The sequence below is a fragment of the Pan troglodytes genome, chromosome 20 (genome assembly GCF_028858775.2).
Source record: "Pan troglodytes isolate AG18354 chromosome 20, NHGRI_mPanTro3-v2.0_pri, whole genome shotgun sequence".
NCBI classification, from domain to species: domain Eukaryota; kingdom Metazoa; phylum Chordata; class Mammalia; order Primates; family Hominidae; genus Pan; species Pan troglodytes.
The window spans coordinates 10094465-10116595 of record NC_072418.2 but is presented as its reverse complement, the minus strand read 5'-3'; the positions used below and the strand labels follow the sequence as shown (position 1 = coordinate 10116595).

The 22131-nt window shown below is 53.5% G+C and overlaps 1 protein-coding gene across 9 annotated transcripts; it reads left to right on the top strand.

The window, feature by feature from the left end:
• The first annotated feature begins 757 nt into the window (after positions 1–757).
• On the top strand, positions 758–16263 carry FCER2 (Fc epsilon receptor II). Of its 9 annotated transcripts, none has more exons than XM_016934886.4 (11): positions 758–2351; positions 4517–4623; positions 5523–5636; positions 5968–6021; positions 6786–6848; positions 7077–7139; positions 7300–7362; positions 7461–7550; positions 14083–14234; positions 14375–14481; positions 15210–16263. In XM_016934886.4, exons 2-11 carry the CDS (start codon positions 4602–4604, stop codon positions 15445–15447), a joined length of 966 nt encoding a protein of 321 aa, XP_016790375.2. In that variant the 5' UTR covers positions 758–2351; positions 4517–4601; the 3' UTR covers positions 15448–16263. The 9 variants fall into 9 exon arrangements, with proteins under 9 accessions (XP_016790375.2, XP_016790378.2, XP_016790374.2 ...); XM_016934885.4 differs by having other exon boundaries at positions 2017–2355; XM_016934887.4 differs by having other exon boundaries at positions 2194–2351; positions 4521–4623.
• The last annotated feature ends 5868 nt before the right edge of the window (positions 16264–22131 follow it).

Below are 22131 nucleotides of genomic sequence, written 5' to 3'. Positions count from 1 at the left end.
TGGTCTGAGGCTGTTCATTTTGGGTCCCAAAATGTCCCCTCCACCTTGATCTGGGGTAATGGCCGAGGACCCAGATGGTAAGGAAGTGAGGGAGGGGCCGGGTGCGGTGGCTCATGCCTGTAATCCCAACACTTCGGGAAGCCGACGTGGGTGGATCACTTGAGACCAGGAGTTCAAGACCAGCCTGGTCAACTTGGTGAAACCCCATCTCTACTACAAATACAAAAAATTAGCCAGGTGTAGTGGCACGTGCCTGTAATCCCAGGTACTTGGGAGGCTGAGGCAGGAGAATCACTTGAATCCGGGAGGCAGAGGTTATGGGGAGCTGAGATCTCGCCACTGTACTCCAGCCTGGATGACACAGCAAGACTCTGTCTCAAAAAAAGAAAAAAAATCAAAAAGGAAGGGAAAGAGTTGGCCGCTGAGCATTGGAGAGGTGGCTGGGGGCTGCTGGGTGGACATAGGGACAGCATTTGAGGCCAAGCCAGGGTGGGGTCACTGGGGGATTTGTCATGGGGGCAGTTCGGGTTGGGGACCCTAAGGGGGGTCTGCCGTGGTGGCCAGGTGGGAGTGAGGACCCTGGAGGGTCTGTTTTGGGGAGCAAGACAGGAGGTAGAGCCCCAAGGAAGGCTGTCATGGGGGCAGGATGAGAGTGGGGAGGCCATGGAGGAGGCTGTCCCAGGGACAAGGCAAACCAGGCAGGGGGAACCCTAAGAGGGGGATGTCACCTGGTCCAGGGGGAAGAGGGAGCAGCTGTGGGGATGGGGAGAAGCAGGTTATTTTTTTGAGACGAGCCAGGCCCTGGTGCTGGGTGAGCGGTGGGGTGGAAGATCCGGAAGTGCTTGGACAAGGCCTGGGCCTGGGCCGGGGTGTCTGGGTGGATGGACGGACTGTCCCACCAATGGGGACACAGGAGGAGGAGGAGGAGGAAGCTTGGGAATAAGTCCAGCTGGGCCATGTTGTGAGGACATGGGGATGAAGTCTTAGTTCCAGGATGGGGCTGGGATGGAGTTTGGTGTTTCTTTTCTGTTTTTCTTTCTTTTTTCTTTTCTTTTTTTTTATTTTTGTGAGACAGAGTTTAGCTTTTGTTGCCCAAGCTGGAATGCAATGGCGTGATCTCGGCTCACTGCAACCTCTGCCTCCCGGATTCAAGCGATTCTCCTGCCTCAGCCTCCCGAGTAGCTAGGATTACAGGTGCCCACCACCATGCCCGGCTAATTTTTTTTTTTTTTTTTGTATTTTCAGTAGATACAGGGTTTCACCATGTTGGCCTTGAACTCCTGACCTCAGGTGATCCACCTGCCTCGGCCTCCCAAAGTGCTGGGATTACAGGCGTGAGCCACTGTGCCCGGTCTCTCCCTCTCTCTTTCTCTCTCTCTTTCTTTCTTTCATCTCACTATGTTGCCCAGGCTGATCTTGAACTCCTGGGTTCAAGTGATCCACTCACCTCTGCCTCCCCAGTAGCTGGGATCACAGGCATGCACCACCATGCCCTGCTAGTTTTTATAGTTTTTGTAGAGACAACGGCTTGCTATGTTGTCCAGGCTGGTCTTGAACTCCCAGGCTCAAGTGATCCTCCCACCTCAGCCTCCCAAAGTGCTGGGATTACAGGCGTGAGCCACCGTGCCCAGCCAAAACTGTCCATATTTGACCTGAATATTATCTCACGTATCTTTCTTTTTCCCTCGCTTCCCTCCTTCCCTCCTACTCCTCCTTCTCCCTCTCCTTCCTTCTGTCTTTTTTCCCCCTTCCTCTGCCTCTCTCTCCTCTTCCGTTTTTTCTTGCTGGGACTCAAACCTGGGACATTTGACCTGGGAGCCTATTTGCTCAATCATCAAGAGACTTAATCTCATGGTGGGGTGTCTGCTGGTAAGTGCCGGGTGGCAGGATCCCAACTCCAGGCCGTCCTTCTAACCCAAGAGGCCCTGCCTCTGCCTAGAGCCTTTCGTGGCTCCCCAGGGCCCTCTGTGATCGGCCATAGTGGTATAATGATTCAGTGTGCAGTAACAGTGGTTCACATCTTGATGCTACCACTCACCTCCTTCAGCCCTTTGGGAACTTGCTGCTTAACATCTCTAGTTCTCACCCAATTCTCTTACCTGAGAAATGGAGATAATAATAACACGGACTTCACCCGGGTGTGGGGAGCACCAGGAGAGGCCATGCGTGTAATGTTATCCGGGTGGCAAGCCCATATTTAGGTCTATGAAAATAGAAGCTGTCAGTGGCTCTACTTTCAGAAGAAAGTGTCTCTCTTCCTGCTTAAACCTCTGTCTCTGACGGTCCCTGCCAATCGCTCTGGTCGACCCCAACACACTAGGAGGACAGACACAGGCTCCAAACTCCACTAAGTGAGTACGTATCTGGTGTGTCGGGGGTTGGCCATGGGAAGTGGAGATCGAAGCGCCCTTGGAAGAAACGACCTTGGGCTGAGCCTCAAGGGATGACCAGGAGGAGGTCACAGCCAGAGAAGGGAGGTGGTGGGTGGTGAGGGGGCGGGGGTGGGGGCCGCAGTGTGGACAGAATCTCGAGGCATTCGAGTCCCTGATTTGGGGAAGTGAAAGCAGGCCATCTGGTCTGAGATGAGCTTGGTGAGTGCGCTGGGCCGATCATAGAGGGCCCTGGGGAGCCATGGAAGACTCTAGGCAGAGGCAGGACCTCTTGGGTTGGAAGGACGGCCTGGAGTTGGGATCCTGCCACCCGGCACTTACCAGTAGACACCCCACCATGAGATTATGTCTCCAGATGATTGAGCAAATGGGCTCCCAGGTCAAGGGTCCCGGGTTTGAGTTCCAGTCCCACCACTGCGTGACGGGGACAAATGACTTACCCTCTTGGAACCTCAGTTCCACTGAGAGAGGCCCCACAAAATGAGGACACTCCCCCAGCATCCTGCCAGTAGGTTTACTGAGCACCTACTGTGTGCTGGTGCTTTGAATACTCCCAATTTACAGATGAGCAAACTGAGCTGCTCATCCAGGGAGAAGCCAGGACTCGGGCTCAGGTCTGTCCAGCTGCCTCCCTGGACAGTTCCAGTCCCAGGATGGTCTCTGGGTTCCTCTCACAATGTCAAAAGGGCCAGCTTGAGCTGCCGCTAATCAGAGCCTGGCCGCGCCACACCCCACCTCCCTGAGGCTCCGAGAGAAGGGACTTACCTATAGTCAAGCAGCAAAAGAAGGTAGCCCGTGACCTCCAGGCCTGAAGGACCCCAAGTCCCATGCTCCTCAGCACATAGTAGATGCTTTAAAGTCAGAGGACTTGGTCGGGCGCAGTGGCTCACGCCTGTAATCCTAGCACTTTGGGAGGCTGAGGAGGGCAGATCACCTGTGGTCAGGAGTTCGAGACTGGCCTGATCAATATGGTGAAACCCTGTCTCTACTAAAATACAAAAATTAGCCAGGTGTGGTGGTGGGTGCCTGTAGTCCCAGCTACTTGGGAGGCTAAGACGGGAGAATCACTTGAGCCCGGGAGGTGGAGGTTGCAGTGAGCCAAGATGGTGCCATTGCACTCCAGCCTGGGTGACAGAGCGAGACTCCATCTCAAAAAATAAAAAAATAGGCCATGCACAGTGGCTCACGCCTGTAATCCCAGCACTTTGGGAGGCCGAGGCGGGCGGATCATGAGGTCAGGAGTTTGAGACTAGCCTGGCCAACATAGTGAAACCCCGTCTCTGCTAAAAATACAAAAATTATCTGGTCGTGGTGGCACGTGCCTATAGTCCCAGCTACTCGGGAGGCTGAGGCGGGAGAATCGCTTGAACCCAGGAGGTGGAGGTTGCAGTGAGCCGAGATCGTGCCCCTGCACTCCAGCCTGGGCAACAGAGCGAGACTCCATTTCAATAAATAAATAAATAAAGTCAGAGCAGTTTACAGATGCCCTGGGGACATTGGCAGAGGAGAAGGCTGAGGCCTGGGTTATGGGCTCTTAGCATTTCTCAGTGGGACGTGACACAGAGTAGATGTTTCATAAATGTTTAGAATCTGAAGACCCACTGTGCGCAGCCCGGCACCAAAAACCTCAGGTATGCTGTGATCTCATTGGATCCTATCTTGGCCTCATGAGTTGGGTGCTGTCATCAGCCCATTTTACAGAGGGGAAAACTGAGGCTGAGAATGGTTGAATCCTTGGCTGAGGTCACACAGGCAAGGCAATTATAATAAAAGCTGGTGATATTTTTAGCACAGATCACTAACCAACAGTATAGGTGTTCTCGGTATCATCATTTTACGAATGAGGAAAGAAGTTTCCAGGTTAATTAAGCCATTTGTCAAGATCTCATGGGTGCACCTGCTGTGTAGCTCAAGTGTGATGGGCTCTGGAGTGCCCCACTTCTGATCTCAGGCTGCTATCTCTCCACACCAGCTGTGTCTCCCCGCTAACCACGCTAGTGAGTCCAGATTGTAGACTAAACAAAATCAGCAAATGGCCGCTGAGTCCCACCAAGTCCCAGATGCTATCCTGCGCTGGTAACTAGGGTTTGACGCCTCACCCTAACCATCATTAAATCTCAAATCAGCCAGAGCTGTGATTGTGCCCGCTGAGTGGACTGCGTTGTCAGGGAGTGAGTGCGCCATCATCGGGAGAATCCAAGCAGGACCGCCATGGAGGAAGGTCAATATTCAGGTAGGAGGACTCTCTGGTTCTAACATTGGCAGAAGCAATGACCCTTAGCTACTGCCTTTCACCCAGAAGAGAAGGGGCGGCTCCCCAGTCCCTCTCTGGGAAAGAGGATGAATTTCTAAGAAAGGGACTGGTGTGAGTAAGGAGGTGAGGCTGGACTGACTTTCCTGGCACAGAGCCAGGAAGGAGTGGAAAATTGAGGGCCCCTCCTTTTTCTGATTCAACACCCTCCTGACAAAAAAAGAAAAAGAAAAAGAAAAAAAAAAAACAAAAAAAAAACGGCTCCAGCTAGGGAGCTGGGAGCCCAATAGAGTCAGAGGCCAAATAGAACAGGAACTTGGAACAAGCAGAATTTAGCATAATGAATCCTCCAAGCCAGGGTGAGTGCAAAGGGCCAGGGGCTTGGGGTGGGACATCCAGATAGACCTTTGGGTGGGGCCTGGGAGAGCTTTGGAGGTCTGGATGTTGGATGACACCTGGGAAAGCGGCTGGGGAGTGGCTCCAATGTTGGGGAAGAATTGGGACTCAGTGTCCTGGGTTTAGGGAAGGGACTCCAGGTTGGGGACAGGTGCAGAGGTGTAAGGGTGGGCGCTGGGGGTCAGAGGGAAAGGAAAAAGCAGGACCTAGTCTTCTGGAAGTGAAGCTGGGGGCCTGGCATTAGTTGTGGGGGCTGAGGGAGTCTTAGCTCTTGGTCCCAGATCTGTCTCTGTGGACAGTGACCCAGCTCTGAGTCAGGTAAGGAAGCTGTGCAAATGGAGCTGGGGGTCCACTGAGACCCTCTGCTTCAGTGTGGGCTCTGGACAAGCTCCCAGGCTGTCGGGGGCTCTGGTTAATGGAGAGACGGACAGGGCCAGCATCCAGCTTCACCCTGCACCCATAGTCAGTCCCTCCACCCCCGGCAGAGATCGAGGAGCTTCCCAGGAGGCGGTGTTGCAGGCGCGGGACTCAGATCGTGCTGCTGGGGCTGGTGACCGCCGCTCTGTGGGCTGGGCTGCTGACTCTGCTTCTCCTGTGGCGTGAGGACACCCCCAGCTCCATGTGGTCCCCCCAACTCATGGGCCCCTTCTGTGTTCCCTCCTTCACCCCCATCTCAGAGCTGGGGGAGCCCAACGCATCCTCTCAAAACCCAATTTTCCCATCCTGCCTCCCATCTTTCCACTGCCAGCCCTTTCCCATCCCCCACCCTCCAGAGCCCCTCACCCCACACCCAGCTTCCCTGTCCTCCACCCTTTCAGCACCTCCATGGCTTATACTCAAGACCTCCATCCCCAGCTGGGAGGTGGGGTGCAGGCAGGTGGGGGCACTGACAATCCCCCCTCTCCACTCCTCTTCTCTCCCCCTCCCCAGACTGGGACACCACACAGAGTCTAAAACAGCTGGAAGAGAGGGCTGCCCGGAACGGTATGAAGGGGTCAAGGTGGAGGGGGTGGGGGTGAGGGTTAGGATGCCCAGCTCTCATCCCGCTCCTCTCTGGGCCTCAGTGTCCCCTCGCTAAGGAACTGAAGGTCAACCTAAGTTGCTCCCTGTCCTAGGGAAGGCGGGGACCCAGGGAAGCTTGGAAAAGTGCCTGATAGCATCCTAATACAGATGCTCTTCTGCTTGCAATGGGGTTATGTCCCCATAAGCGCAAAGTACGTTGAAAATAGTTTAAGTCAAAACTGTGTGGCTGGCTGAAGGCTTTGGCTCCCTACCACTGCCCAGCATTGCAAGAGAGTTAAGGTTTCCACTAAACGCATATTGGTTTCAGACCATTGTAAAGTCGAGCCATTGTAACTCGAGCTATTGTAAGTTGAGCCATTGTAAGTTGGCAGCCTTAAGCATCTGTAGCGTAAGGATTTTGTAACTGCTTTGTGCCTCCATTTCCTCATCTGTAAAATGGGCATACTTTTAGTGCCGTGAGACAGAAACAAGCTCTAAGATTTGTGAAGTACCCTGATAGTTGCCTATTGCTTTTATAGTTAATCCTGGGTGAGGGAGAGGTACACAGGTTCATTATATTCTTGCATATACCTTCCTGAGTACACTCCTCCTGCTCCAGTAAATGAACAAACAGCAACAGCAGCTGTTGTGACTATGTGAGAGGGTCCCTGAGCCTAGGGCATAGGCGGGGTCCAAGGACCTGCCTTTGAGGTTCCTGGGATATCTCTTCTCTCCCGCCGCTCCAGTCTCTCAAGTTTCCAAGAACTTGGAAAGCCACCACGGTGACCAGATGGCGCAGAAATCCCAGTGTGAGTGACTCCTGGAGTTGGGGTTGCAGGGGAAAAAGCGAGGGGGTCTTGCATGACTTCCTGGACCCAGAGCATTAAGACTCACTGTGCCCCACCCCCGACACCCGGGAACTGCAAACTGAGCAGGTGGTTCCAAGAACCCAGGCAAAGAGGCCAAGGGATGGGTGGGGGTAGATGGGGGAGACAATGAGGACCTGCTTACCGTGAAGCCCCCTCCCCTGCAAACAGCCACGCAGATTTCACAGGAACTGGAGGAACTTCGAGCTGAACAGCAGAGATTGAAATCTCAGGGTGAGAGACTGGGATCGGGGTTATGGATCCAGATTGGGTGGGAAGGAGGGAGTGTCTCAGAGCCCTGGGGAACCACGAGGCTGGGGGGCCAGGCTTGGGGGGCACCCTCGGCCTGTACACATCCTCCCTGAGACCAGCCCTGCGCTCCTGCACACACCAGACTTGGAGCTGTCCTGGAACCTGAACGGGCTTCAAGCAGATCTGAGCAGCTTCAAGTCCCAGGGTGAGGCTTGGGAGGGGATGGAGCAATGGGGGAGGGAACGGACAAGGAGGGGGCCTGCCAGTCGGTCTCTGAGCACCGCCCCTTGTCGACTCCCCAAGAATTGAACGAGAGGAACGAAGCTTCAGATTTGCTGCAAAGACTCCGGGAGGAGGTGACAAAGCTAAGGATGGAGTTGCAGATGTCCAGCGGTGAGTGTGTGAGTCTCTGCTCAGGACGACGCGTGACCTCACCTGGGGCTCGTGTGTGTTGGCAAATGTGACGGCACGCACGTGTGACGTGAGGCAGCATGTCTATACGTTTGTGTGACCCGAGTGTCATTGGGAGGACACAAAGATATAAGCGCAGGGTGGGGAGTGTGCTTGGATGCGAGGCAGAGGTGTGCGTGATGACGGAAATAGGACTAAGTTTCTGATGGAGCAGGACACATAGAGCATACATAAAACACCGCTTATTTTATTTTTTAAGAGAAGGGGTCTTGGCCAGGCGCGGTGGCTCACACCTGTAATCCCAGCACTTTGAGAGGCCGAGGCGGGTGGATCACCTGAGGTCAGGAGTTCGAGACCAGCCTGACCAACATGGTGAAACCCCGTCTCCACTAAAAATACAAAAATTAGCTGGACACAGTGGCTCACGCTTGTAATCCCAGCACTTAGGGAGGTCGAGGCGGATAGATTATTTGAGGTCAGGAGTTCGAGACCAGTCTGACCAACATGATGAAACCCCCATCTCCACTAAAACTACAAAAATTAGCTGGGTGTAGTGGTGCGTGCCTGTAGTCCCAGCTACTCGGGAGGCTGAGACAGGACAATTGCTTGAACCTGGGAGGTGGAGGTTGCAGTAAGCCAAGATCACGCCACTGCACTCCAGCCTGGCGACAGAGCGAGACTCCATCTCAATAAAAATTTTAAAAAATTAACCGGGTGTGGTGGCGGGCATACGTAATCCTAGCTACTTGGGAGGCTGAGGCACAAGAATCACTTGAACCCGGGAGGCAGAGGTTGCAGTGAGCTGAGATCATGCTGTCTTCGCACCACTGCACTCCAGGGCAACAGAGCGAGACTCTCTCAAAAAAAAAAAAAAAAAAAAAAGAGAGAGAGAGAGATGGAGTCTTACTCTTTTGCCCAGGCTGAAATGCAGTGGTGCAATCATAGCTCACTGCAGCCTCCAACTCCTGGGCTCAAGAGATCCTCCCACCTCAGCTTCCAGAGTAGCTGAGACTACGAGTGTGTGCCACCACACCAGGCTAATTTTTTATTTTCCTGTAGCCACGGGGTCTCACTTTGTTACCCAGGTTGGTCTTGAACTCCTGGACTCCAGCGATCCTTCTGCCTCAGTCTTCCAAAGTGCTGGGATTACAGGCATAAGTCATTGCACCTGGCCCTAGCTAATTTTTTTTATTTTTTGTAGCGACAGGATCTCGCTATGTTGCCCAGGCTGGTCCTGAACTCCTGGGCTCCAGCAATCCTCTCGCCTCGGCCTCCCAAAATGCTGAGATTACAGGCATGAGCCATCTTGCCTGGCAATTTCTTTCTGATTCCAACTGTGTCCTTTCACAGATTTGGAGACTCCTACAGTTTTTTTCCTCTTCTGCGTTAAAGCAGTCCAGTGTTGACCCTCGCTGGGTTCTCCTTGCTGGTGTCCTCTGCCTGATGTGGCCCAGTGAGGAGTTATTAGTAGGATTCTCATACACACAGCCTTCCTGGTAGATTGTCTGACCAGGCCAGGGAGCCAGACGGGGGTAATGTCTGCAGTGATGGGACAATGGAGATGGTGGCCTCTTTCCCAGGGGTGGCAGTAATGGAGGCAGTGTTGACCTCAGGAGGCTAGCAGGCTGCAGAGAGAGCAGACATTCAGTCACTGTACCCTTAATGCGGGGTAGGGACCAGGTGCACTGGCTCACGCCTATAGTCCCAGCACTTTGGGAGGCCGAGGCAGGAGGATCAGTTGAGTCCAGGAGTTTGAGACCAGCCTAGGCAACACAGCAAGATCCTGACTCAACAAAAACATGAAAAAATTAGCCAGATGTGGTGATGTGTACCTGTAGTCTCATCTACTCGGGAGGCTGAGGTGGGAGGATCACCTGAGCCCAGGAGTTTGAGGCTGCAGTGAGCTAGGATTGAGCCACTGCCCTCCAGCCTGGGCAACAGAGTGGGACCTTGCCTCTGAAGAAAAAAAATTAATGTAGGGTAGGAACTGGGGTTTTACAGCCCTGCCATTCCGCCAACCAATGCCCCCACCCTTGATTTTTGGTCTTTGACCTCTGGGAAGCCCCAGCTGCCCTAACTGGGGCAGAGAAGAGGAAGTTTCTGTGCTAGGTGTGATGGAGTCCCGTCCCCTGGGAATCCCAGCTGGAAACCTCAGTGTGGTCCCTCAGGGAGAGGCACAGGGGAAGAGCACTCTGGACCATGACAACTTCTGACAGGTCACCTCCTAATTCTTCCCCAGTCCCTGAAGTCTCCCCGAAATCCAGCCCCACAGCCTGGGATCTGAGCCTGGCTCTGAGGTTGTCTCTGGGTGACTATGTAACAAACAACCAAGACACCTTCCCCTGAAGTTTTCTTTGAGGGCTCAGAAATGTCCTCTTCCTGGTTTTGGGATTTGGGTTTTTGTCGTTGTTGTTTTGGTTGTTCAGAGACAGGGCCTGGTTCTGTCACCAAGGCTGGAGTGCAGTGGCACAATCATGGCTCACTACGGCCTCAAACTCCTGGGGTCAAGTGATCCTCTCATCTTGGCCTCCCAAATCGCTAGGGTTACAAGTATGAGCCACTGCACCTGGCCACCTCTTCCTGTTTTAACGCTGCACCTCCAGAGGGCTGAGTACTGGTTACCATTTCATGGGTGAGAAGCACACCCATCTCAAGCTACTGCAGACCCTAAGCTCCTTAGAAAAATCTGACCACATGAGGGTGGGCGTGGTGGCTCACGCCTATAATCCCAGCATTTTGGGAGGCCGAGGCAGGAGGATCACTTGAGCCCAGGAGTTCGAGACTGGCCTGGGCAACATGATGAGACCCTACCTCTTTAAAAAAAAAAAAAAAAAAAAACTGTGGCTGGGCATGGTGGCTCATGCCTGTAATCCCAGCACTTCGTGAGGCCGAGGCAGGTGGATCACATGAGGTCAGGAGATCGAGACCAGCCTGACCAACATGGTGAAACCCCGTCTCTACTAAAAATATAAAAATTAGCTGGGCATGGTGGTGCACGCCTGTAATCCCAGCTACTTGGGAGGCTAAGGCAGGAGAATCGCTTGAACCCGGGAGGTGCAGGTTGCAGTGAGCCGAGATAGCGCCACTGTACTCTGGCCTGGGAGACAGAGCAAAACTCTGTCTCAAAACAAAACAAAACGAAAAACATCTGACCACGTGTAGTGGAACCTTCCCTGCATATCACTATAGGAAAATCTACTTTCTTAAAGCGGGTTTTTGCTATGTTGCCCAGGCTAGTCTCAAACTCCTGGGCTCAAGCGATCCTCCTGCCTCAGCCTCCCAAGTAGCTGGGATTACAGGTGCACACCACTGCTGAAAATCTATTTTGAAGCAAGAAAGATTTGATCCAGTAAGACTGGGTTTAACCTCCCACCTGGGAGGCGATAGCAACAATGTCTGGGAGTTTCATTGGGGTTGGGGGAAGGGGAGAAAGAGACCATATAGAGGGATTGTGGGACCTAGTCTTGCAATCCCATTGGCTCTCCTGACCAAAGCCTCCCACTGGAAGAAAATGATCTCAGTTTCCCAGACATTGGCTAGGAGTGCTGGTTTGGGGGGTTCTGCCAGTGATGATGACCAGGGCTGTTGGTAGGGATGGTGCTTGGGGAAAGTAATCGCTGGTGGACCTGGCCACAGCACTGGTTTTGCTGTCGGTGCCAGTGATGAAGACATGGCTGGTGTGGTTGGTAAAGATGGTGTTGGCTGTGGTGTGGGTGGTGGAGATAAGCTGCTGCTGGTGGTGGGTACCTCTGTTAATGATGTCGGTGATGAAGGTGTTGCTGACCTTGGAGGGGTTTGTTGGTGGTTGAAGTGCTGCTGGCCATGAGGTGTTTGTCATGATGGGGTTGGTGGCTGAGGCACTGTTAGCTATGAGGTGTTTGTGGTGATGATGGTGGTTGAAGCGTTATTGGATATGAATGTGTTTGTGGTGACAGTGATGGCCACTGACGTGCTGCTGGTCATGGTGTTGGTGATTGAAGTATTGCTGGCCATGGATGTATTTACGGTAATGGTGTCAGCAGTTGAAGCATTGATGGTCAAGAGTGTATTTATAATGATGGTGTTGGTGGTTGAGCTGCTTCTGGCCATGAGGTGTTTGTGGTGACATTGGCGTCAGCTGAGGTGTTGCTAACCACGAAGTGTTGATGGTATTAGTGACTGGCGTTCTGCTGGCTGTAAGGTGTTTGTGGTGACAGTGTTAGGGGTTTATGTGTTGTTGGGCATGAATGTGTTCGTGGCGCTGGTGTTGGTAGTTGATGTGTTATTGGATGTGAATGTATTCGTGCCGATGGTGCTGGTGGTTGATGTGTTGATGGATGTGAATGTGTTCGTGGTGCTGGTGTTGGTAATTGATGTGTTGTTGGGCATGAATGTGTTCGTGGCGATGGTGTTGGTAGTTGATATGTTGATGGATGTGAATGTATTTGTGCCAATGGTGTTGGTGGTTGATGTGTTGATGGACGTGAATGTGTTTGTGACAATGGTGTTGGTAGTTGATGTGTTGTTGGACATGAATGTGTTCATGGTGATTGTGTTGGTAGTTGATGTGTTGTTGGATGTGAATGTGTTTGTGGTGATGGTGTTGGTAGTTGATGTGTTGTTGGACATGAATGTGTTCATGGTGATGGTGTTGGTAGTTGATGTGTTGCTGGACATGAATGTGTTTGTGGCACTGGTGTTGGTAGTTGATGTGTTGTTGGATGTGAATGTACTCATGCCGATGGTGTTGGTGGTTGATGTGTTGATGGACGTGAATGTGTTTGTGGTGACAGTGTTGGTGGTTGATATGTTGTTGGGCATGAATGTGTTCATAGCGACGGTGTTGGTGGTTGATATGTTGTTGGGCATGAATGTGTTCATAGTGACGGTGTTGGCAGTTGATGTGTTCATGGATGTGAATGTGTTCATGGCGATGGTGTTGGTGGTTGATGTGTTGATGGACGTGAACGTGAATGTGTTTGTGACAATGGTGTTGGTAGTTGATGTGTTGATGGACGTGAATGTGTTTGTGGTGATGGTGTTGGTAGTTGATGTGTTGTTGGACATGAATGTGTTTGTGGTGATAGTGCTGGTGGTTGAGGTGCTTCTAGTTGGGAGGTGTTTGTGGTGACAGTGTTTGCAGTTGCAGTGTTGCTGGCTGTGGAACTGGCAATGTGGTCATGGTGTTGGTGACTGAGGTGTTGCTGGCCATGGGTGTATTTATGGTGATGTAACGGTGGTTGAGGAGGTGTTTGTGGAGATGATGTTGGTGACTGATATTCAGCTGTCTATAAGGCATTTGTGATGATGGTGTTGGTGGCATTTTTGGCCATGAGGTATTTGGGGTGCTGGTGTTGGTGGTTGAAGTGCTGTTGGCATGAGGTGTTTGAGGTGATGAGGGTGGTCAAAGTGCTGTTGGCGATGGTGCTTGTGGCTGAGGTGCTGCTGGCTGTGGAACTGGTGATGTGGGTGATAATGTTGGTGATTGAAGTGTTGCTAGCCATGGATGGATTTATGGTGATGTTGGTGGCAATTGAGGCACTTCTAACTATGAGATGGCGATGGTGATGGTGTTAGTGATTGATGCTCTGCTCGCTGTGAAGCATTTGTGATAATGGGATTTGTGGCTGAGGTGCTGCTGGCTGTGGAGCCGGTGATGTGGTCATGGCTTTGGTGACTGAAGAGTTCCCAAGCCATGGTGGATTTAAGGTGATTATAATGACAACTGAAGTGCTTCTGGCCATGGTGGTGCTTGTAGCGATGGTGCTGGTGGTTGAAGTGTTGTTGGACATGAATGCGTTTCTGGTCATGGTGTTGATGGTTGAGGGGCTTCTACCTGTGGGGTGTCTGTGGTTATGACGATGGTTGAAATATTACTGGACATGAGTGTGTTTGTGGTCATGGCGTTGATGGTTGAGGGGCTTCTAGCTATGAGGTGTCTGTGGTGATGATGGTGGTTGAGCTATTGTCAGACATGAGTGTGTTTGTGGTCGTGGTGTTGATGGTTGAGGGGCCTCTAGCTGTGAGGTGTCTGTGGTGATAATGGTGGTTGAAGCGTTGTTGGACGTGAATGCATTTGTGGTCATGGTGCTGGTGGTTGAGGGACCTCTAGCCGTGAGGTGTCTGTGGTGATGGTGGTTGAAGTGTTGTTGGACATGAGTGTGTTTGTGGTCATGGTGTTGACCATATTGGACATGAATGTGTGGTGGCAGTGTTGGTGCTTGTGGTGCTTCCAGCCATGAGGTGTTTGTGGAGATGCTGACGGTAGTTGAGGTGTTGATGGTCGACACCGTGCTCTGCTAACCATGAAGGTGTTTGTGGCCATGGTGGCTGAGGTGCTTCTACTATGGATCTGGTCAGCATCATAGCTCCAGCAGAGAACACAGCCCATGAGGCCGTCTGTTAGGCCCTGGGGTGGGTCTGCTTTTAGCCGGGACCCCAGGAGTGGCCCTAGGAGGGGCGCTGCCACCTAGTCTGCCCAGGGTGCCCAAGGCACCTCCGTTGGCACCGCCCCCGAGCCTCTCCTCCACCCCAGGCTTTGTGTGCAACACGTGCCCTGAAAAGTGGATCAATTTCCAACGGAAGTGCTACTACTTCGGCAAGGGCACCAAGCAGTGGGTCCACGCCCGGTATGCCTGTGACGACATGGAAGGGCAGCTGGTCAGCATCCACAGCCCGGAGGAGCAGGTGGGCCCGGGCTCTGCAGAGGTGGTGGGCAGCATGGCGAGGGTGGGGGGACCCCCACCCCACTCTACCCAACCTCTCGAAGTGGGCTGGAAGGCCCCGGGCACATGTCTCCAGTCCTCCAGCCCTGTCCTGCCCCCCAGGACTTCCTGACCAAGCATGCCAGCCACACCGGCTCCTGGATTGGCCTTCGGAACTTGGACCTGAAGGGGGAGTTTATCTGGGTGGATGGGAGCCACGTGGACTACAGGTGAGGAGGGGGCCTCTGGGATCCAGGGGAGGAGGCGGAAATACCGTGGAGGGAGGAGCTCCCTAGATAAACTCCACCGGGAAGCGGATGAGGGCTCAGAGAGAAGGGTCTCTAGGGTGCAGGGGAGGAGGATGCCAGTGGGGGCTGGGGGACCTGGCCAAGGCTTCTCTGACCTGGAGGAGGGGATATAGAGGAAGGGGCTCAGGGAGGAAGTTCCATGCACAGATTAGAAGGGCGAGTCTTGGCCGGGCAGGGTGGCTCGTGCCTGTCATCCCAGCACTGTAGGAGGCCGAGGTGGGTGGATCACCTGCCAGGAGTTTAAGACCATCCTGGTCAACACGGAGAAACCCCTCTCTACTAAAAATACAAAAATTAGCCAGTCATGATGGCGGGCGCCTGTAATCCCAGCTATTTGGGAGGCTGAGGTGGGAGAATCACTTGAACCCAGGAGGCGGAGGTTGCAGTGAACTGAGATCGCGCACTGCACTCCAGCCTGGGCGACAGAGTGATTCTGTCTCAACAAAATAAATAAATAAACAAACAAACAAATAAATAAGGGTGAGTCTTGGGCTGCAGGGTATGGGGCACCAAAATGAGGTACCGGTCCCCAGGCACAGACTCAGGATGGGGAATCTGGGGTGAGAAGGGAGGGTGCAGACTCAGAGGGCTGCCGGGAACTGGGCTCCTTCTCCCCGCCCCATCCCCTGACCCAAAGCCTTTTGCTCCAGCAACTGGGCTCCAGGGGAGCCCACCAGCCGGAGCCAGGGCGAGGACTGCGTGATGATGTGGGGCTCCGGTCGCTGGAACGACGCCTTCTGCGACCGTAAGCTGGGCGCCTGGGTGTGCGACCGGCTGGCCACATGCACGCCGCCAGCCAGCGAAGGTTCCGCGGAGTCCATGGGACCTGATTCAAGACCAGGCCCTGACGGCCGCCTGCCCGCCCCCTCTGCCCCTCTCCACTCTTGAGCATGGATACAGCCAGGCCCAGAGCAAGACCCTGAAGACCCCCAACCACGGCCTAAACCCTCTTTGTGGCTGAAAGGTCCCTGTGACATTTTCTGCCACCCAAACGGACGCAGCTGACACATCTCCCGCTCCTCTATGGCCCCTGCCTTCCCAGGAGTACACCCCAACAGCACCCTCTCCAGATGGGAGTGCCCCCAACAGCACCCTCTCCAGATGAGAGTATACCCCAACAGCACCCTCTCCAGATGAGAGTATACCCCAACAGCACCCTCTCCAGATGGGAGTGCCCCCAACAGCACCCTCTCCAGATGAGAGTACACCCCAACAGCACCCTCTCCAGATGAGAGTATACCCCAACAGCACCCTCTCCAGATGAGAGTATACCCCAACAGCACCCTCTCCAGATGGGAGTGCCCCCAACAGCACCCTCTCCAGATGAGAGTATACCCCAACAGCACCCTCTCCAGATGAGAGTATACCCCAACAGCACCCTCTCCAGATGAGAGTATACCCCAACAGCACCCTCTCCAGATGGGAGTGCCCCCAACAGCACCCTCTCCAGATGAGAGTACACCCCAACAGCACCCTCTCCAGATGAGAGTATACCCCAACAGCACCCTCTCCAGATGAGAGTATACCCCAACAGCACCCTCTCCAGATGGGAGTACACCCCAACAGCACCCTCTCCAGATGCAGCCCCATGTCCTCAGCACCCCAGGACCTGAGTATCCCCAGTTCAGGTGGTGAGTCCTCCTGTCCAGCCTGCATCAATAAAATGGGGCAATGATGGCCTCCCACATTTGTCCCCTTCTTGGAGGCCTGGCTGGGTCTGGTCTCTGGGTGTGGCACATGGGAGCTGGGAATTCCAGAGTCTGATGCCTGAGACCACCTTTGAAAGTTGGGACATCAGATCTTTGGCCGGGTGTGGTGGCCCATGCCTGTAATTCCAGCACTTTGGGAGGTCAAGGCAGGCGAATCATCTGAGGTCAGGAGTTCAAGACCAGCCTGGCCAACGTGGCAAAACCCCATCTCTATTAAAAATACAAAAATTCAGCCAGGCACGGTGGCTCACGCCTGTAATCCCAGCACTTTGGGAGGCCAAGGCAGGCGGATCACAAGGTCAGGAGATCGAGACCATCCTGGCTAACACGGTGAAACTCCGTCTCTACTAAAAATACAAAAAATTAGCCGGGCGTGGCGGCGTGTGCCTGTAGTCCCAGCTGCTGGGGAGGCTGAGGCAGGAGAACGGCGTGAACCCGGGAGGTGGAGCTTGCAGTGAGCCAAGATTGCGCCACTGCACTCCAGCCTGGGCGACAGAGCGAGACTCCATCTCAAAAAAAAAAAACCACAAAAACAAAAACACAAAAATTTGCTGGGCGTGGTGGTGCACACCCGTAATCCTAGCTACTCAGGAGGCTGAGGCGGGAGAAGTGCTTGAACCTGGGAGGTGGAGGTTGCAATGATCTGAGATCACGCCACTGTGACAGAGCAAGACCCCAACTAAATAAAGTTAAAAAGAAAGAAAGAAAATTGGGAGCAAGCAGATGTGGTGGCTCACGCCTGTAATCCCAGCACTTTGGGAGGCTGAATTGAGCCGATTGCTTGAGACCAGGAGTTCGAGACCAGCCTGGCCAACATAGTGAAACCCCGTCTCTACTAAAAAAAAATACAAAAATTAGCCAGGCATGGTGGCATGTGCCTATAATCCCAGCTACTCGGAAGGCTGAGGCAGGAGAATCACTTGAACCTGGCAGGCAGAGGTTGCAGTGAGCCAGGATCGCGCTACTGCACTCCAGCCTGGGTAACAGAGTGAGACTGCATGTCAAAAAAAAAAAAAAAGAAGAAAAAAGAAACAAATTGAGGAGCAACTGAAGTAGAATTCTATCTCCCGTTTTTATTTTTTCCTGCTCTATGACACGGAGAATGCAGGACATGAAGCCTCTGAGGTCCAATGGCCCCTTGGAATACTGTAGGGGAAGGCGGTGGATCACCCTGAGGCCGGGAGGGCGTGAGTTGACTCATGGAAGTACCCAGAGCAGGGCTTAGTACACAGAAGGCGCTCAGTAAGTGCTGGCTGGCTGGACAGGCTGATGGGGAGTGGGCCTGGTCAACCGAAGGCCATTTCGGGTCTGGAGGTGTTAACCCTACTCAGGGTCTGGGAGGCTGAGGTGGCACCAGCCTCACGCTCGGCCAAGGTCGACCCATGCCCGAGGCCACGGGAGGGAGGCCAGGAGCACAGGGTCCCCTCTCCACACTCCTCTACCAGTGGCTCAGGCCAACAATGGGGTCACTGCGCCTCTTCCCTTTCCCCTGACAACACCTCCAGGTCCAAGACCATAAGAAATGCCAGTGTGCTCTGCTGTCAAACGGCGCTCACAATCACTCACTGCTCACCCCTCCTGCCACTGCCTCGACTGGAGCAGTCACCTCCGCCCGGGGCTCTCTCTTCACTGCCCCCTTTCCAGAAGTTTCCTCCAGCTCAGATAAAAGGCCAAAGCCAGCTGCTCACAGTGGCTCATGCCTGTCATCCCAGCGCTTTGGGAGGCTGAGGTGGGAAGACTGCTTGAGTCCAGGAGTTTGAGGCCAGCCTGGGCAACATAGTGAGGCCCCGTCTCTACAAAAAATACAAAAACTAGAGGTGTGGTGATGGGCAACTTGGTCCCAGCTGCTTGGGAGGCCGAGGTGGGAGGATTGTGCCCCTGCACTCAGCCTGGGCGACAGTGAGAACCTGTCTCAAAAAAAAAAAAAAAAAAAATTAGAAGAAAAGAGAAAAAGCCGGCCAGGCGCGGTGGCTCACGCCTGCAATCCTAGCACTTTGGGAGGCCAAGGCGGGCAGATCACTTGAGGTCAGGAGTTCCAGACCAGCCTGGCCAACATGGTGAAACCCCGTCTCCACTAAAAATACAAAAATTAGCTGGGTGTGGTGGCGGACGCCTATAGTCCCAACTATTCAGGAGGCTGAAGCAGGAGAATTGCTTGAACCCAGGAGGCTGAGATCTGAGATCGCACCACTGCACTCCAGCCTGGGCGACAGAGTGAGGCTCCATCTCTAAATAATAATAATAATAATAATTAATCTGTGTGACCATGGGCACATGACTTCTTTTGGAACCTGCCTGGGAAATGAGGTGATGCTGCTTGCCCAGCTCACCAAGGGCTGGTGCCTGGCTCCTCCTCCTCCTCTCACCCACCCACCGGGAGGGTCCAGGGGAAGACCTTCCTTGCAGCCCGGAGCACCGTAAGTTAGAGCTGCTGTGATCAGAAGCTGCGAAACCACAGGCTCTTCTTTCTCTTCATCCTCCCTTGCCCCAACCCCGGGCCCAGCCTCATAACCCTACAGCTTGTTCAAACGTTTTCCCTTCTCCTCAAGCCCCCTAACTCACCCTCGGTGGCCGGTGGGGACGGGGCGTGGGAACAGACCCTGGGCCCTGCACTCCCAACTTACAAATTCCCGCAGCCCCTCTTCCTCCCTCCCGATTTCTCTGACATCCTTCACAGCCCCGCCTCTGGACAGAAGAATGGCCCCTGCCCCGGCAGGCCCTGGAAGCCCCTCTTGCCAGGGTCTCAGAGGACCTGCCTGGGGCTGCTTAGCCCAAAGCGTCCTGCATTTTGCTCTGAAATCCAGCTTCTCAGACACCATGTTCCCCTCCCTCCGTCCCCCATCCGGGACTGTGGTTTCTGTGTCTGTGCTGACGCCCAGACCTCCCTCCAGAACTCCAGACCCCAAACCCCAAGACCTGTGCATCTGCTGGCCCCCTAGACGCCTCCCCCTCATTCCAGATTCAGGCTATCATCCTGCCCAAGCCCTCTCCCGGCGCCTCCCTCCACCTCCAACAGCCAACAGCTATTCCAGGATCAGCCCTGGGGCTATGCGTGGTGGTTGCTCAATGGTTTCATTCATCCTAGAGAGGCCACCTTCTCCCCAGTGTGCTGAAGCCCAACCTGCTCAATGCCTCTTGCTAGGATGGCTGAGACTGCCCTGACCAAGCCCTCAGCCCTGGTCCACCAGGCAGTCCAACAGAGCATCCTAAACAAATCTAGAGGTGACACCGACCCCTTTGGCCCTTCTCATAACCAGTGAGGGGAGCCCAGCTGACAGTCCCTGCAGTTCCTTTTCTGAACAGACCTGTCTGTTCACATTCTGGGGGGCGGTGGAAAGGAAGCAGGGAAGATTGGATCATGGTTCCCCCAAAAAATCCGGAAGAACTTTCCTTGGGGGAGAGGAGGAGTGATCAGAAACCAAGTGTGGTGAACAAAAAGGGAAAGGAAAATTGCCTGAGGTGTAATACATTACTTTTTTTTTTTCTTTTTTAAGACAGGGTCTCACTCTGTTGCTCAGGCTGAAGTGCCAGTGGCGTGATCTTGGCTCACTTCAACCTCCGCCTCCCAGGTTTAAGTGATCCTCCTGCCTTAGCCTCCCAAGTAGCTGGGATTACAGGTGCCTGCCACCACGCCCAGCTAATTTTTGTATTTTTAGTAAAGATGGGTTTTGCCATGTTGACCAGGTTGGTCTCAAACTTCCGGCCTCAAGTGATCTGCCCACCTCGGCCTCTCAAAGTGCTGGGATTACAGACATAAGCCGCCACGCCTGGCCTTATTTCAAATTTTTTTAGACAAGGTCTCACTATGTTGCCCAGGCTGGACACCAACCCCTGGCCTCAAGCGACCCTTCTGCCTCAGCCTCCTGAATAGCTGGGACTCCAGGTGTGCACCACTGCACCCCACTTATTTTAAATTTTTAACAAGGAAAATGTGTTTGTATCATCCTGGACTTTAAAATTAACTTTAAAGTATTGACCAGACTGGCCAACACAGTGAAACCTCATCTCTACTAAAAATACAAAAAATTAGGTAGCTGGGATTACAGGAATGCACCTCCATGCCCAGCTAATTTTTGTATTTTTAGTAGAGACAGGGTTTCACCATATTGGCCAGGCTGGCTTGAACTCCTGACCTTGTGATCCACCTGCCTTGGCCTCCCAAAGTGCTGGGATTATAGGCGTGAGCCACCGCGCCCGACCTTTTTGTTTTTTAGATGGAGTTTCGCTCTTGTTGCCCAGGCTGGAGTGCAATGGTGCAATCTCGGCTCACTGCAACCTCCACCTCCCGAGTTGGAGCGATTCTCCTGCCTCAGCCTCCCAAGTAGCTGGGATTACAGGCATGTGCCACCACACCCGGCTAATGTTTTGTATTTTTAGTAGAGACGGGGTTTCACCATGTTAGCCAGGCTGGTCTCGAACTGCTGACTTCAGGTGATCCACCTGCCTCAGCCTCCCAAAGTGCTGGGATTACAGGCGTGAGCCACCGTACGCGGCCCCTCCTGGTGATTCTGATACCCTAAAGCCTGCATCTCAATCTAAGGTCCCCAGGAATCCCCTGGGGGCTTCACTAAAATGCACCCTCAGATTCAGCTCTGGGGTGGGCCTGAGACTGCATTATGGACCAACTCCCAGTTGATGCTGCTACTGCTGATCTACAGAACACACTTTGATTTGGCTCACGCCTGTAACCCCAGCACTTACGGAGGCCAAGGCGGGAGGACCGCTTGAGGCCAAGAGTTTGAGACCAGCCTGGGCAACCTAATAAGAGCCCCCATCTCTACAAAAAATTTTTAAAAATTAGCTGGGCATGGCTGGGCGCCTTGGCTCACGCCTGTAATCCCAGCACTTTGGGAAGCCGAGGTGGGCAGATCATGAGGTCAGGAGATTGAGACCATCCTGGCTAACATGGTGAAACCCCATCTCTACTAAAAATATGAAAAATTAGCCAGGTGTGGTGGTGGGCACCTGTAGTCCCAGCTACTCGGGAGGCTGGGGCAGGAGAATGACATGAACCTGGGAGGCGGAGCTTGCAGTGAGCTGAAGCCGAGATGCTGCCACTGCACTCCAGCCTGGGCGACAGAACAAAACCCTGTCTCTGAAAAATATAATAAATGAGGGAAGAAGGCAAACAATCTCCCTCGGCCTGTTTTCTAGGCACACGGTGACACCCACTCCTTTACATGTTGTCTGTGGTTGCATTCAGTACACCAGCGCAGTAATGGGGCAAGACCACATGGCAGCGCAGCAGTGGCTCACGCCTGGAATCCCAGCACTTTGGGAGGCTGAAGTGGGCGGGTCACCTGAGGTGAGGAGTTCAAGACCAGCCTGACCAACATGGTGAAACCCCATCTCTACTAAAAATACAAAAATTAGCCGGGTGTGGTGGGAGGCACCTGTAATCCCAGCTACTTGGGAAGCTGAGGCAGGAGAATCACGTGAACCCGAGGTGGAGGTTTGCAGTGAGGTGAGATGGTGCCACTGCACTCCAGCCTGGGCGACAGAGCAAGACTCTATCTCAACAAATAAAAATAATAATAATAAAGACCACATGGCATAACATATTGCCCATCTGGCACTTTGCGCAGTTTGCCCACCCCCAGTCTAAAGGCGTCTGTCTCAGCCTGATGCGTCTCCCAGGACCCCATGCCCCCTCCAGCCTGCAGACAGCCTCCAACCGTGATTCCAGAACCTGCCAGCATTTCCCACCAACTCCTTTTGCCCGGTTTATTTCTCCCCACCACTCCTGGTCTCACTCAACCCCCCAACCCTATGGCCAGACCCGCCCCCACTCTACTGTAAACACATTTGGACCTGGTCTCCCTCCCCAGCCTGGGGCAGGGCTGTGGCTCAAGGTACTGAGTGG